Below are 17,620 nucleotides of genomic sequence, written 5' to 3'. Positions count from 1 at the left end.
AAGGTAATTAATGCAAAATAGGACTTCCTGTGATGAAGATAAGAGTTTATAGCCTCAGAGCAATTACCTAATTTAAATTAAAAGAGAAGGGAGGGGGGAAAGCATAATAAGTACCAGAAGCAGGAATAAGTAATTACAAGGACCACGTGCACAAACCAACCTAGACTCAATTGAATTTATAAGATATTTTCTAACACCTGGGGCTTCGAATTTTTGTTTGTTTGTTTTGGGAGTTTTTTGGGGGCGGTTCAGGGGTTTGGGGTTTTTTTCTGCTTTTAAATTTGCCTTTGAAAGTCCTCTTGTTTCAGGATGAGAGAAGCAGGTGAAGCAGCACTCTCTTCATGACTGCACAGCAAGCAGCAATGGTGCTGCTCAGAGGCAGGAATGTGCCTGAAATCCCCCAGGCTGGCGGGAAGGGAAGGACAGGCCAGGAGCGAGGACAATACTCCCGAATGAAAAGCCATGTGGGCTGCCTGCAGCTGAACAATGCCGTGGAAAGCCAGGGCTGTTATAAACAGGATATCTTTAATATGGCTGCACGGGGCAGAGCCAAAAAGCAAAGGGCTGGCAGACGCTTCATTAACAGCGCTCGGCCGCCGCGCAGGGGAAACTCGCTGCTGTGAAAACCAAGGAAAGCACCATTCTGCCCTGTTTCTTGCAGGTTTGTATGTGGAAGCAAGGGGGAACATACACATATAGATATATTTCATAAAAAGTTGTATTCCTCAGGAAGGCTCCTGTTTGGGAGCACTTGACATGCAGTGAACAGGAGTCGGTGCTCAAATGCTCCAGCATGAGCTAAATAAACCCACTCCTTCCAAAAATACACAGATCCCACGAGCAGGCAACGCAAGGAGACTAAAACCCATTGCTCTGCCCACAGGAACAGCAGAGCAGCACTTCAAACAAACAGCCCCAGGCAGAGGCAAGCCCGGTGAGTCATGTGCTGGCAGGACATCCTCAGCTCCCAGAACAAGGCCACGGTGAGGCCACGGCTCCCCTCAGCGCAGGGCAGCGCTCCCTTCCAACTGCACACGCTGCTCTTTCCACTGACATGGGTGAGCCCGAAGAGCAAAGTCTGTAAGGAGAACATGAGAAGCTGCTACAGGTTGGTGGCAGCACACCAAGAGAGGCTCCAGCCCTCGGGGTGCTGAATTTGGGTGCTGAAGGTGGCAGGTCTGGCTGCTGGCAGTTCAGTGTAGCGCTCTGTGGCTGGAGCAGGTTCTGCCTTAGCGCTTCAGTCCTGCAGAAATTGGTGTTTTACCATTTTATTATTGGTCATGGGACCCAGAATTTGGCCCTTGGCCTTGCAGAAACAGCCACAGTGTCTCCCTGTTCCCAAGAGGGAAGACACACATGTCCTTTGGAAGGATTTGGTGAGCTGGAGAACGGCTCTGTCTGATTAAGAAGGTGCCTCAAATACAACCGGTCTCTTCCCCAAGTGAAGCCACAGGCGCTCAGGAAGGTGTCACCCTCAGTCCTTCCAGCCATCCTCAGGCTGCCCTTGCTTCCCACCAGCCAAATTCCACACACAAGGAAGAACCACAGCTGGTTCCCACCAGCTGGAGGAGCAGGCAGCTGACTCCAGATGTGCACCTGGAGCTGCTGAGCTCCAGCTGAAACCACACCCAGATGTGCCCCTGAGCACGGGACATGCAGGATCTGGGTGATGCCCTCAGCACCCCCTCCAATACCTTCTGCTCGAAGACAAACATTTCTGGTTTTAGGGGACTATTTTAAAGCTTTCCAAAACCACACAGAGGATCCTTTGACTTCAGAAGTCAGGCCAAGAAAATTCATGGCAATGAAGTACTCTGGTAAGAAGATGACTATCACTTCATTTATCCTAAACAATGGAACCAGGGGGAAAAAACCTTCCATGACTAGTGATTAAATAATCCCTTCAAACCCTTATGATTATTTCAGCACAGAACTAGCTCAGACTTGGGACAGAAACTGTGTAATTGCTAAACCTCTTCATCTGCAAGTCCCCTAAAGCACAAGAACCTCCCAAGAGAGGATCCAGGAGCAGATGAGGCTGGCCAGGAGGGACCTTGCAAAATCATATGGACAGAGATGTGCAGACAAAGCCAAACAACATTCCTGGACAATGGCAAGGATTTCTTCATTTTCTGAAAAGGAAAACCAAACATTTTTGTAGTGATTTGTTAACTTACATGCTGCCTGGAGACATTTCTCCCATGACAAAATTTCTACCCCAGGTTGACAGATTATTTTGCACCTAATCCCAATGTATTTTTTAAATCTGAGCAGGAAGTTAGTATTTCTGCAAAGCTTCCCAGCAGCTGAATTTAAAGAAAAAAAGGATTTAAATGGGCATTTCTGGGGAGGGTGTGTCCCAGCCATGCTAATGAAGAAAACAACTAACATCTGACTATTGCGTGAGTGCCAGAAAGACATTGTGCCCACTTCTGCTCTGCTTACATTCAACAGCCAGTTTTGCAGACTTGAGGGCCAAAATCCCTTCTTTGGATATTTATATTAGCCTTGCTGCAGGTCATGCAATAGACAAGTTTCTTCCAAATTAAAAAAAATTTACAACTTTCAGATAGTTTCTGGAAGTTGGGTAATTCAATTTCCATTTTTCCTAATATCTTGCCATGCAGGAAAGCCTGCTTTTTTTCAGGAGGACATTACTGGAATTGCTTTTTAAAATCTACAAAACACAAACTGACACTCATTTCCTCTAAAACTCAGTTTTCTCAGCAGAAATTCTTTCTCCTCTTTTCAGTTCACAACACAAAGTATCAGTAGGTAGTTGCTAAATAAATATACAGATTGATTTCCCTAAATTTGATACTTGTCAGTATCTAGAGTGGTCTGGATGATCATCAAAGGACTCCACAGCAACTTGAGATGAGCCAATACAACTTTAGCTAATTCTTCACCTCCCCATTCCAGCAACAAACAAACCCACCATCAAAATGAACAGAGAAAAAGTCCATGGAGAAAAAAAGATGTCATGGAATGTCACAAAGCTCTCCAGCTACAATTGCACCCACTTGCAATCATAATTTGTTACTAATTCAGAGAAAGGAAAAGTTTCCTTCACGTGGGATTTATGTTCTACTTCATTAAGCTCTACTTTATCCCTGTCTGTAAAAGGGCTCAAATGCTCTGATCAATCACCAATGAAACAGCATAAAGACAAGTGCCATCCCAGCTCCTAAACCATTCTCCTTGCCTGAAGATGGACAGATTTGATCCTTGCACAAGATTTCCTTGTAGAACTCACTGTGAGTTAGAAAGGAAAGGGTATTTCCTTGTGAGACCAATAATAAAATGGTAAAACAGCCATTTCTGCAGGATTGAAGGGCTAAGGCAAGACCTGCTCCAGCCACAGAGCTGCCAGCACCCAGACCTGCCACCTCCAGCACCCAAATTCAGCACCCTGAGGGCTGGAGTCTCTCTAACCTGTAGCAGCTTTTCATGTTCTCCTTACAGACTTTGGTCTTTAGGACTCACCCATGTCAGTAGAAGGACCACCACTGCTACTGCTGTAGCCCAGCCACACAGGCTATTTCACAATAAATGACCTTGTGAAACAACTATTCTGCCTCCAAAAGCTACACTGGCCAAATCCTTCCATCCTTCAAAAAAGGAAACACACCTAGTGTTGAGGGCAGAAAGCCAGATCTCGGGAACAGAGGGCAACCTGTCTCTCTGGGTTTGATCTCCAGGGAGAGGCACGGCTGCAGAGCTGCTCATACAGCTGAGAGAGAGTGAAAACCAGCCCTGGGGAAAACACTCAGCCAAGAGAATAATCAACCAGAGGAGCAGAATATCTTCAAACAACTAAACCTGTGTCAGCATGACTGAACCAGTCCTACCCAGCACACCAGCAGCGAGGCACGGGGAGCCAAGAGCACAGAAGGCATCAAGAGCAGCAGAGCCCTCTCCAAGGTGCATATTTAAAGTAATGATAACCAGCAGATTAATAAAAAGCTTAGCAGATTCAGGTCAGGCTTAAGTCCCCGTGCAGTTTTACCATCTCAGATGTTAGGAGGTGTTTCTGTCTATGAACTGTTTTGTTGTACATGGACACACGTTCTGGAGAGCCAGGATAAAGGGCTCCACTGCTGTACATGCATTCCCCATACAGAAAAGAGGACAAACAACACACAAATATGGTCTAGTATTCATTATAGCATTTTTTTTTTCTCAGAAATAATCTTTTTTACAGCATCCCAGGTTTATCTCCATTAGTAATCAATCCTGCAGCTCCACAGACAAAAATATACAACAGCTCTGAGTTTTCCTTCATGCAACTGCACCTTCACCACTATTTCTTTACTGACTTTTTTTTTTCCACAAGGTGCCACATAAACGATCATCAACAGAAGTAACTTCCAAACCAGCTGGGTGCCCAGTTTGAACCAGAAATTTGCATCTAAGTAACATGATTCCCCAGGAATGCCAGACATCGATTAGGGTTGTTTGGAAATGCATTACTTCGAGCTGGGCAGCAAACAGGGGGTGGTTTTCCAATCCCCTACACTTGGACAGGCTGGACTCCGACATCCAAAGCACTACCAAAACTTACAAACAGAGTAAAGGAATACAAGCAGGAGTGGGGAAAGGAGGCATCTTACCTTTTTCATTGCTATAGAATATGGAGATGATTTTATTCCTGGGTTTCCTGTCTTCTGGGACAGAGGGCAGGGGTTTAAAGCTGTTGTTGGTCGCCAACTGGTCTTTGCCCCCTGCACTGAAGATAGCGCTGCTCATGCGGACGGGAGGGGCGGGGGGCTTGTCTTCCAGTTCTCCGTTGTCAGACATGGCTCTCAATAGCTAGGGGAAGCCCTGGAAGAGAAACAAAGGTGATTTGAACACAGGAAAAGACCCTCAACGTACCATTCCTTCTGCTGGCAGAGGGGAAGGAGGCGTGAATTCAACTCCGAGGAACGCAGACACTGACGCCTCCACCAAAGGAAGCAAATCCCTTCCTCATTCCCACTTCTGGGCCACCCATTCATTTGTGCCAGCAGCAGCATTTGTGGGATGGAGTGACAAACATTTCCACTGATAAAAGTAATCCAGACCAAATGGGCAATTCCCAGATCTGGTTCTCAGTTCACACAAAGGGCCTAAGTACAACATCCTTTGGGAGTAGCTCTAGTCCAAAAAGCTTCATGCTCTAGTACCAAACAGCTTTAAAAGTCTTAGATGCTTTCCTTTTTGTCATTTATCAGTTAGGACCTTGGGGACAAAGGAACAGCTTATGTTTGTAAGTCATAATTCAGCACACTATCCACATTTAGCCACAATCAAAACACCTCTACCCAAATCACACAGCCTGCATTAAAGAGCTCAACCCGAGATCCACAGGATGCACTCCACTTCTGAACGAGGCTTGCACTGCTTCCCCACTTGGTGCCAAACTTTCTCCACTTGCAGAAAATAACATATAGTATCATCACAATCCTCTTTGAATCCTCAACAAAAACATGAGCGAAAACACGGACAAACAGCTGCTAGAGCTACAACCACAGCACAATAAAACATCTACGTGACACATTCCCCATTCAAAAAGATCTCTGCTACCATTTCCTCCCTCCTTGTAGTATTTTGGAGATTTTTTTCTGATCACCAGGAAACAGGCAGCCTCTCTGCTACAGAGTAAAGAGCACAAAGAAAGATGTACAGAAAATACTTCTCAGTCAGAGGTAACAAACAGTAACAAATTCAATTCCTCTGTTCACTCAAATGACAAGCTGTCTCTTTGGAACAGGAGCCAACACATCTTTGTGTTGACCTCCTTCTCCTCTCACAACAGTTTGAGAGGGAAATGAGAATTTAACTGGGAAATTATTGGCCTCCTGGTGCCAACCAGCTTCCCATCACATCTCAAGGCATGACTGACGTGGTCAGTGTCACTCACAAGAGCCACAACAAGGCAGTGCCATCTCCTCTCAATTACTGTGCTCCCAACAATACAACACCTGCATCCTGCCCAGCAGCAGAACTAAAACAACGTGGGCTGTCATTCCCTGCCAAATCCCAACAGAGACACAAGTCAGGCCAGCAGCCTGCACTGGAGCAGCTCTCTGGTTTATGTTGTGAAGCTCAGAGAGATGAACATTAATTATCCCCAAAAACGACCATGAAAGAACGTAATTTGTGTAAAATATCATCAGAGGCACAAGCAGCACAATGTTCTGGCAGAGCAGTAGAAACTGGACATGTGCTGGATGCTCCATGAGTTGGAGGCCAGGAGGAAGAGCACCCACCCAGCCCTGCCTTGGAGCCTTCTCTGATGATGGAGTTACACACAGCCCTGCCTTGGAGCCCTTCTCTGATGATGGAGTTACACACAGCCCTGCCTTGGAGCCCTTCTCTGATGATGGAATTAAAAACAGACCTGCCACCTGAACGTGGCTGCAGGGATGCAGCAGTGATTCCCAACACTCCTCCAAACCCACTTACTGATTGCTCTTTCAGATGTTGCAAGTTATCTGTGAGATTGTCTTCCACCGTAATATGGGTGACAAAAATTAAGTATCCTGCAACCCAACAGTAGGTCTGAGCAGCCAACCCACAGGGATTTTAATTCCAAATGCTCCCCTTACAAGGCACTGCAGCGAGGATATGCCACCCATTTGAGATGTAGAAATCAAATGAGGTATTTGCTTTATAAACATATATATACACTAGATCCACCAAATCAAACTGATATATATATGTATATATTCCTATACCTATATATTTATATATACAGATACACTGAAGTCAGGTTTGGAGTGATGGTAGTACAGGGGACCATAATCTATGTCCCTTCTGTTAACCAAACCTAAGAAAAGAGGTGGATATAGGGTCCTTAGGTATCCAAATGGGGACAACTAAAACAAAAAATGTCTCCTTTGCAACAAATACAATCAGACAGACAAATAAACCATAGCAGGTAAAGAAGTGCATCATGTAACTTGAATGGCAAAATGGTACACTGGGCAAAGAAAACAACACCATGAGTGGCCTTTTGCATTTTCCTAAAGCAAACCCTATTACTTCCTCCACCTGTGCAGTTTTTCTGAGCTGTCTGATAAGAGCAAGAGGAGGATCTCAGGATAAACAACTCACCTGCATCTGAAACTGGACAAGAACAGACTTGGCCCTCCAAACTCACAGTAATTCCCCACACACTCCCTTGGAGAGGCCAGTCACCAAATTAACAACACTGTCATGTGGTATTCAGGCTACAAATTCAAAATATAAATAAATAAAAAACCTCACACCAAAAAACCCAACCAACTGCACTTCTGCTGATGTAATTTTAAAATGAATTTCCCACTCTAGTAAAAATCCTTCATTTTCAGTGACAAGCAGCTCATCACATACTCAGTCTTGATCCAAAACAAATTATTCCTTAGTATCTTGTATGCTCAAGAGAAGAGAGTGTGAAGTAACAAGTTAGATGGAAGGATATGGAAATCCAAATCTATTTCAGGAGAAAATCAGTGCTTCAAAGAACTGGTGTAGAGCATCTGAGCAGAGCCCTCCGAGCTGCAGCTCTGATCAGCTGCTGACTGTTCCAAGTGTTCACAGAGATCCCTGACCTCGCTCCAAGTACAGCCCAGGAGCTCCCCAGCAGGAAAACAACCTGTGGAGCTGGTGGAGCAAAAAGGAGTGACAGAAAGAGCTCAGGCATCAGCCTCCCACCTCGAGGACTGGCTCCAGCACCAAAACCCTTCCAGCTCACTAAATCTGTGGTCTAACAAAACCTCAGCTTTAAGGAAAAATTTAAACTGTGATTTATTTAACAAGACATGGCAGAATTTCTGAGTGGCTGTTTCAAAGATCATTGATAAAATAAAGTGCTGAATTCAAACCTAGTTTGCACAAAGGCCCATTTCAAAGCACGGCAGCTTTGAATTCATCATTTAAATAAATGACAACAGATCCACTCACGCCAAGTACGTCACGAAGCACAGTTCCTATTCTTCAGTCATCATGGGAAGTGAAAAACCAATCATTCTGTCCAGGTCCAAATCCAAATAGCTCTTTTTCTTCTGCACTCAGCTGAAGAAGAGAGCAGTTCCCCTCTCCTTTATCCCTACCCTGCCTTCATCGTGCAAGGGAAGTTTCCACGGCGTCAGGAAGTATTTGGAAATGGCTACAGAGGTTTGGCATTATGGGGAATGACTGCAGCAGGGATTTAAAAAAAAGAAAAAAGAATTAAAAGAAGAGTGCAAATACCCCCCAAAGCTCTGTCCCTGCTCTCTCAGCCTCCAAAGAGGAGAAGGAGCCAGTTCAGATGGCAGCAGCCAGACAGAATCACTCCTGCACCATCAGCCACGTGCCTGCCCTGCTGATTCATTCCTTGTTCAGGGAATTGCAAAGACATGGGGAATTGTTTTCCAGTGCCTGCCAGGAGTCTGTAACCCAGCAAAGGGGATGTGAGGTTCGTATTTCCCTGACACAATCAGACAACACAAGTGATGGTGTGTTTTTTCACTTGGCTGAAGGACATTTACTGAAATAGTTAACCTGAGTTTGAGCAGCCTCATGAAACTATGCTAAAGGTAACACATGGAAGAGGGATTCACTTCCATCTTTGCCAGTGAAGGAAATACCAGTAATAATAATGTATTCAAGCATATCAGCAGCTCCCCCACAATCACTACTCACACTACATTTAATACAAGAACTAGAAAGCAATGGATTGAACCACAGAGACAAGCTGAGAAGCTGCAAATGACACAACTACAGCCTTCACACTGGTTCAGTCCCACCACAGGACACAACTGCAGCCCAGTACACTCCCAAAAACACAGACACAAAAAGAGCTAAAAGCTTTTTTTCCCCACAGTTCTGCTGCTTAGTCCACAAAATACATTCACAGGTGCCAGTGCTGGTGACCACAGGGCTCTGATTCTCAGTCCTCATCCCCAGTACACGACACTCCTCTCTCCCTTTGACCAAGGTTTCTTGCCCTGCACTGAGACAGTGAAAATTAGGTGCTCCCTCCATCCTAAGCAGCCAAAGAACAAATGTGCTCTTCTGCAGAGGCAGCAGCAAGTGTCTAGCAGGGTCTGGGTGTCCCAAATGCCTCACCACTAATGCTTGGAGACCTGGAACCAGGTTCCTCACAACTGCAACTCCTCTCTCCCATTAAATCACTTAGCTTGGAAATGACCTCTCAGATCACTGAGTCCAACAGTTAACTCAGCACCATTAACCTTCCCACCTTTGCCCACAGAGGCTGAGGCAAGACACTACACACACTTGTGTAGTTTAACCCACCTCCTGTCCCTCCCAACCCCGAAGGGACCTGCCCACCACGCTCACATGCGCCAAGTTTCATTTTTACAATCTACATCCTGCTGCTCGCTATCTTTCCTCTTTTGGGGATGGAAAGCGCCCGAAAACCCCTGGTCATGGCCAGGTCACAGGAGAGAAAGAGCCACTCCTGTGTCTGCCCTCGGTGGGAAAACACCCAGAGAAACGTAACCCTGCCAGGGAGTAAGAGCTGAAGTGAGGATTGGGCAGTGCTTTCAGAAAGCTGACAAACACACACTGCTGCGGCACGTCAGCCTGAATGCTTTGGCTTTGACTTGCCCTTCTTTGTTGTTTGTCCTCCCCAGTTCCCCTTGTGTGAGCATAAAGCTGGGCTGCTTCCTGAAGGACTTCCTAAGCACGGCTCCTGTGCCGGCCGCGGCTCCCTCGTGACAGGGACGGAGCCTGACACGCACTCCCAGCCCAGAGCTCTGCGCTGCTCTTCTGCTCCCCTGACTCTACAAAAGGACAAACATGCTTCTTCTACAGCCTGCTTGCAGACAAGGAAAGGAACTAAAAGGAAAAAAGGAATAAAAGGATGAAAGGAAATAAAATAAAGTCAATCATTCTGTTACCTGCTATGGTGCACTCTCAGATTTTCCCTGGAGCACTTGTATTTGAGCAGATTCAGTTTCAAATCCGGATTACAATGCACACACATGAGCCTTACAAAGCCCTGAGCAGGGGTAGGAAGATGGTACCATGTGCCAAAGCAAACAGCTGGTGTACCAAGTTCTCACATCACAATGACCTGAATTTGTCCTCTTAAGATGTTCAAATTAATGTATTTGAGCAGTGTAGGCTGCACCTGTATTTCACTGCCTGAGATGCAATGCAAAACTACATGCTTGGAAAAAGAAACCAAAACTAAACACATCCAGATAGAGCTCCTTGGTAACATGTCCTTAAATTCCTGCTCCTGGCACACAATACTGGGCTTTACACTGCCACTGATCGCTGAGGAGCCAGAGCTGAATCAGTGAAATACATCAAATAAATCTGTCACAGGAGCCTCAGAGAGCTGCCAGCTGAACTCAGCTCTTCACTGCAGGTAAATATTACTCAGCACAACACAAAAGGAACAGCACAAACATCACATTTAAATACATTTGGCAGGGCTGATCAAAAAGGAGGAGTAACAAATTTGAGGCTAGCGAGGCATTAAGGAACAAGCACTTTGCTTTTGATGTGCCACTACAGCTGCAGGATACTTTTGGGACAACACCTGAATTACAAAACACTTGGGCCATGCACACAAGCTTGAAGGCAACACAGCAAAATTCTGTGCCTTGACAGAAGGAACTGAAAATAAGAGAACAGGCCAAAAATGAAGGAAGGGCTGCTGGTGAGTGTCCCTGCAGAGGACACCAGGCTTGAGAAGAGTGAGTTACCACTGCAGCATCTCCAGGCAGCAGCTTCACCACTTCCTGGAGGGCCTTAGAGGGCCACTGGCAACACTTGTCACTGCATCTGAGACAACCACAACCAGAGCAGAGGAAAAAAGAGAAGGAGATGTCTGGGAAACAAATCCCCCAGGCAGAAAGTGTCACATGAAAAAGAGCACAGAGCCAGTAAGAACAGTACCAGAGCTAGTGTGTGATGCTCCAAGGAAAGACTGGTGTGACAAGGCAGAGTTAAGATAGTCATGCCCCACTCTTGCTTCATATTATAAAAATCCTTGCTGAAAATGCCTGGAGACTCATTCCCATTGCCCCCAGGCCTCCAGTGGTCTTGGTAGTTTACTTAAACACAGCCACCCCACACCACCACCTCCTAATACCTGAAAATCACCATTCTGGAAGAGATGAGACTTGATGCTTCATTACTCTGGAAAAGAGGTGCTGTTTTAAAGTAGAGACTGGAGGGCTGCTTACTTCAGCAGATATTCCACTTTCTTAGATCAAACAGATTTTGGAGTCCAAAAGCAGAATGAAAAGTCTCCAAGGGTATTCTTCTTTTCTCCCTGCCCCCCTCCTTTTTTTTTTTTTTTTTTCAAAGGCTCCTGTTGAGCAATAGATTTCCTGTGATTAGCTCACTTAGTGCTGATTATAGCTCACTTCCTCCCAGGGATTAGCAGAAAGCAGCTTTCTGACAAGTTTTTATTCAGATGGTGCTACCTAGCCACAGCTTCCTGCCCCATCACTAACAGCCTCTTAGTTCAGCAGCTCAACAGCTTGAAATTATTTCACTGCTGCAGAAAAATTCACAAAACCAGCACATCTCAGACTGTCTTCTCCATGCAAAACAAAACAAGTCTTCTGGGATGTCTAGCTTTCCAACTTGAAGCATTTGGATCCACGAGATTTATTTAATCAGGTCCAAAAAGGAGTTTTTTGGAACAGAATGAGACTACCTTCAGAGACTGAAAATACTTATCTCATCATTTCAACTGAGAAAACCATGCAAAAAAAACCAGCAGAGGCAGACAAAGAATTGCTTTCTTGCAGACTTGGCAAACGGAGTCCCAGATCTTCTGCCTGCCAAGAGAGGACTTGTGCAAAAGCACGGAGAAGAGTAACTGTGATAGTGGCCAGGAGGAGCCAGCGGGAGGATCTGTTCCAGTTATTGCAAAAACCTGCGGATGCTCCAACGCAACACGCGGCACTCGGAGCCATCCCTCCTCTGGAAATGCAGGTACCAACCTCCAGGGACAGGCTGGAACCTCTCCTTCCAGCTTTAGGGGGTCTCAGAAAAGAGGATTTGGTCAATGCCAGACCACACATCCGTGAAAAACAAGTTATCTTTATTTAGCTTTTCTTTACGGGGAGTGCAGAGGAACCCACGCTAACCTAAAATACTCCAAACGAGCTCAGATCCCCTAATTTACAACCACAAACAGGCAAGACACTCACCCTTCAAATGATGCAGTTGAGAGAACAGTTGGGAAAAAAAAAACCAGAAATAAAAAAATCTGAGCAAAACCAATTTGTCATTAAGATTTACAAAGGGACACAGTAACCAAACCAACTGGCAGGAAGTTTATAAACAGGTCAGGTCCCTCCTTGCCATCTTCCTTTTACTGCTACAGGTGGCAAAGGAAACACATAATATTCCCACTCTTAATGAGGGTGTAGGACAACCTCTGCCTGATTTGGCAAAATCCAACTGGATGACACACAGAACATACCCAGCTAAATTCTTTCCAATTTGTCTTTTTCCAGCCCATTAATTTCCTCACGGTTTTTGCTGAGTCACACAAATAGAAGGGAAACATAGCACAAATAACTGCTATTTAATTGCTAAATGATAAAGAGATTTGGGGGGAAAAAAGATTACAAAAATCAAGGTTGAGTGGAAGGAATAAAAAAGGAGAGAGGAAATTATCTTTAGCACAGGAAAAGGAATAGCCAAAACTGTAATAGATGTGCTTACCATGAACTGAGTTACACAAGACAAATATCCTATTGAGGGGTATTTGAAAGAGTTCCTAAGGCTTCCTAAAGGAAAATATTCTTCAAACCCATTGCCAAGTGCATTACAACCTGGAGCAATTATTGACTCCGTAAGGCTCTGAGCAGATGTGCAAAGTCTTGCACCTAAAATGAGCAACCAGGCTGCAAAAATATTGGTTCTGAAATCAAAAAGGATCTCAGTCTTTTGAGGAGGATCATGACTGAAAAAAAATAAACAGGAAAATCTGAGTAGGCCCAAACTATCGCCAAGACGGGCAAGAGTCCTGATAAAAGCTCATTAGTAATAGCAAATTTAAGCAAATTAACGATATTTGGCTCACTGAATCTGAGACCACCTGTAAGCTGTGATTCATCTTCACTTTGTCCCTTGAACCCTGCAGAGCACTCAACGCCCACCCAAGTCATCACTTCTGCTTCGTGAAACAAATGTGGCTCCTCTGAACTGTGGTGGCATTTTACCACCAGCAAACCAGGAACCTCTTTTCTGCTTTCTCACCTCTGCAAGACCTCAAACACCACAGGTGACAGTACCAGGTGGGCTTCAGAAGTGACTTCCCATCTGCCTTGATTTCCCATTTCCCCTAAATTTGGCAAGAAAACTCATTTTGGAAGGCAAGTGGTGACAGCAGCACACCGAAACAAGCCAGAGAGATGAGCTGATGCACACAAATGCCCATTCCCACCTTTCCCTGAGGCAGCCCTTGCAGGAACACAGAGGTCTAAGGAGCGTGGTGAAGGAGGAATGAAATGAATCCAAATGGATCCAAGGGATCCATTCCCACCCTCTGCCGCAGGGCTGGGGAGTCACCGCCTACCCAAATTCAGGCCACGCTCCGTTTTCTCCAGCCCGCAGCCAGAGTTTTCCTTCAAGGAACCATTGTGCAAAGATGCATAATGATAACACGTGCTCCAAGGTGCTTGAACCAGCCTGTTCAGAGCTGAACAAGGAAATGATCTTTCTTCTGCCTACTGAAAATCCTGAGTCAACTCAAAGCAGACGAGGCAGCCGGCGGCGGGCGCAGCGCATGCAAATCCATGAGTCGGGATGTTGGTGCTTACTCATATTTCACCACCTAGCAGACACTTTTCAGCCTTTATTTTTATAGCTGAGGTTTTCTAAAGATCAAAGGAGAATAGGGAAAAGAGCAAGTACGGAAAGTTTACAAGAAAATTAAAAAAAAAGAAAAAAAAAAAAGGTCTGCATTTCATTGTTGAGATTCTCTCTTAATTAAAGCTGACATTTACAGGCAGGGAGGGACCACACATTCCAGAGCAAAAGTTATTTGACTAAAGGCTGCCCTGCACGAGGCACCTGTGCATTTCTGTGTTAATAACAGCATTTTAACCTGGAGATTCACCATGCAACAGAGCTCTAAAAACCTCAGGCTGCTGCCAAAGGGCAGAAGGGTCACCAGTAACCCCAACACAGAATGAAAGAGCTTTGTTAAACTATTTTTTTAGCCACCAGAAATATTATTGGGCAATGGTGAGACAAGGCCATGGCTTCCACATCCAGATTTAGAGGTAACTGGAAACAGAAGAGGTAACACAAAGTGTGTATGAAGGTGGCAAAAACTGGAAAGAATCCAAGGTTAAGGGAGCCGGCACTCCCTCATCACACTGGTAGAGCTGTCAAACGTCAGCTAAGGGAAAAAGGAATAACAAGGGAGAAGACAAAGGGGAAAGATGACATGTCTCCCTCCAGAAGAGCTCTCTTTTTCACGGGCTCTCAGAATAGAGCTCTTTGTTTCTCTCTAGTGGCTGCCCAAGGCTTGCTCCAAGCACAGTAACCAGGGAATAGTGGGAACTTCAGCTCAGCAGAGCAGTCCTGGGGCCAAACTCTTGATTTCTTCTTACAGGAGGGCTAACCTACCACAAAATGCCACAGGGGGAAATCCCAGGGGACACCAATACTGACCAGATAGTCACAGCCCCTGGGAAAGGTTCACCAGTTTGCTGAAACCCCTGCATGACACCAGCTCAAGATGCCTCATTTCTCATACCCACTCTGGACACAAATCCAGCAGAGAGGGAGCAAAGGCTTCAAGAAATCAAATGCAGGAGCTGTAAATACCAAAAGCATTTGAGCACGGCAAAAACAACCCCCCACCCCAGAGATGGCTTTGGTGGACACAGCTCATTTCCAAAGCATATTCCAGCAGCACCACACAGAAACCAGAGACCATTTCTCCTGGGAGAGTCATATTCCATTTGTGTCACAACAGACTATACTGACTTCTTCAGACATGGAAACTTCTGCAGGAACTGGGCTCCTGCAGCATCCCACTTCTGCAGCAGGAAGTTCACTGCTGATAGCTGGGAAAGCTGGTTTTGGAAGGGACCTTAAAGCCCATCCAGTGCCACCCCTGCCATGGGCAGGGACACCTCCCACTATCCCAGGCTGCTCCAAACCCTGTCCAAGCTGGCCTTGGACACTGCCAGGGATCCAGGGAAAGCCACAGCTTCTCTGGGCACCCTGTGCCAGGGCATCCCCACCCTCCCACAGAAGAACTTCTTCCCAACATCCCATCTAAATCTCTCCTCTTTTATCCTAAAACCATTCCCCACTGTACTACTGCAATCTGCCTGTGTAGAAGTCTCTCTCTGTTCTTTATAATCCCCTTTTAGACACTGGAAGGTCTTCCCTGGAGCCTTTTCTTCTCCAGGCTGGAGACCCCCAGCTCTCCCAGCCTGTGCTCATGCCAGAGCAGCTCCAGCTCTCAGAGCATCTCTGCAGTCTCCTCTGGACTTTAACAGGTCCATGTTTCTCCTGCTGAGGACTCCAGAGCAGGATACAATATCCCAGTGGGATATTTTAATTAAATGAGAAAGCAACAGGCTCAGGAAGGGTCACCCCAATGTTTCCCTGCCAACAGCAGCTCAGGATGAAACCAGATCTTAGTAAAATACCCACAGAGCTCAGCAGTGAAACCTCACTCACACTTCTGCCACAGCACCTACATGAGGGTTTCAGGACATCTCATCCTCCTTACTCTGAGGAGGTCTGAAGTTTTACACACTTTGTACAAGGACACAATCCCTTATTTTGTTTTTTTCCTGGGATATTTAGGTCTATTAGGAGAGGTGAAGTACCTACATGAGGTATACAACCAATTCTGCAGCCAGTGCAGAGCAGCCCAGGCAACCCCTTCCCCATTATTTCCAGACAAAATAAACAGTACCAAAAGCACAAAGCACAGCTGCCACAAATTCAAATTACCTTGAATACTCAGATACAGTTCTGAACATTACACCTGGATTCCTCAACAGAAAAAGGAAATACTGTAATGATGTTTTCCTTAAAAAAGGGGAAAAATGACCAAGGCACATGTGCTCTGAAAATCACTCGCTGCAGTTCACACTCCAGCACTCCTGTTGTGACACTGCCAGAGTTTTCCTTGTGTGCTCTTACAGATTTTCTACTTTAAAATTAGTTAGAAGCAACAATTCACAAAACACATAGAAGCAACACATTCACTTCCAGCTTAATGCAGCAAATTTTCTGAAATTTGGGGTAATGTCTTGTGTGTCTTTCAGGGAGTCAGAGCACTCATCAGACACTGGAAATAACAGTGAAAATACCAGGTTTTAAAATATTGGCTGCCAGGATGAGTTTTTAAACTAACTTTCTGATTTTTTTCTTTTTTGAGTCATTCCTAGTAAAACTACCTCTCTCACTCTTCTTGCCCATAAACAGGTTTTTATTCAAAGTGCCAAAGAAAACAAACCGAAACCAACTAGAATGGGTACACAGGCTAGAAATCAAAATATATTAAACAGCCAGAAAAAAAAAAGCACAAAACTATGTCATAAATCAAAATATATAAATAATTCTCATGCTGATGTGGAAATTGATTTTTGCCAAGCCTACAGGACAAGTACAGGAGCCAGTAAGTAGGGAAAAAGTATGGAAAAGCTTCAACAATTGTGTTAATATGACTGCCCCATACACTGCTTACAATTTGCAAATCAAATGTATGATAAAAATGCCCTAAGCGTAGATATTTAAATAAATGTACAAAGCTTTAAACGCCAGCTTGAGTGTTTAAACAAATTGAATTTTCAGAGTGTTTTAATACATCCCACCAATATTAGTACACTTTGAGGGAGTTACTATCCACGGCTGTTTATGCAGGATGCAGCAGCACCTCAGCCACAAAAACTGATTTTGCAGCTCAAGAACAAAATACTTTTTAAAAAATAAAAATACAAAATGAAGAACACAGTTACCAACTGAATAGACAGAAGGCTTGTGAAAACTACAACCAGGCAGGATAACCAGCACCCTGGGAATCTGAAGGGCTTCCAAAGGAAGCTGTCAAGTTAAAATAATATTGAAGCAGCTGACAAAACATAATATTGCACTTAGAAAGCTGCAAAAACCTTGAAAAAAATCTACTTATATTGTTGCACAAATTCTGAGTTTAACACATAAGCAGAGGTAACTGTGCCTGTTCATTAAACAATGAATGGCATTCCTGTAGGCAGAATTAGAAGATTTCAGTGAAATATGACACAGCAGGAGTAAAGCTCCAGAAAATGCATTTTCATGAGGCTCAGGCATTTACACACCTAAAGGATGCAGCTCTCAGACCTTGTTCTACCTTCTTATCTTGCCCCAGTAACAGCTGTGGAATTATAAAGCAAATGAAGATGTTTGTGTCCATATAAAACAGACCCCCAAGACCAATGTCTGACATCCACAAAACACAAATTCAATGACAACAAGGAGCTGTCTGTCCATGATGTCCTCACACACAGACACCACCCCGATTCCAAATTAAATCCATTTATCTGAATAGGAATAAGAGAGACAGCACTTATCTGAGGGGTCTAATTCCACTGCAAGGGATGTATGATGATAATTATGGGAAAATATCAGACATGGCTCATGCTGTGCCATCAGCACTGCC

The 17,620-nt window shown here is 44.9% G+C and overlaps 1 protein-coding gene across 1 annotated transcript in view; it reads right to left on the bottom strand.

Annotated features, from left to right (window-relative positions):
• PAK2 (p21 (RAC1) activated kinase 2) overlaps window positions 1-17,620 on the bottom strand; it is a 41,938-nt gene that overhangs the window by 16,703 nt on the left and 7,615 nt on the right. Inside the window, exon 2 of the mRNA XM_063408721.1 lies at window positions 4,614-4,824. Within this exon, the coding sequence (XP_063264791.1) occupies window positions 4,614-4,800 (187 nt within the window). The 5' untranslated portion in view covers window positions 4,801-4,824. The remainder of the gene's footprint in view (window positions 1-4,613; window positions 4,825-17,620) is intronic.

The sequence above is a fragment of the Prinia subflava genome, chromosome 11 (assembly GCF_021018805.1).
Source record: "Prinia subflava isolate CZ2003 ecotype Zambia chromosome 11, Cam_Psub_1.2, whole genome shotgun sequence".
NCBI lineage: Eukaryota > Metazoa > Chordata > Aves > Passeriformes > Cisticolidae > Prinia > Prinia subflava.
This window is presented reverse-complemented; position numbering and strand designations above follow the sequence as displayed.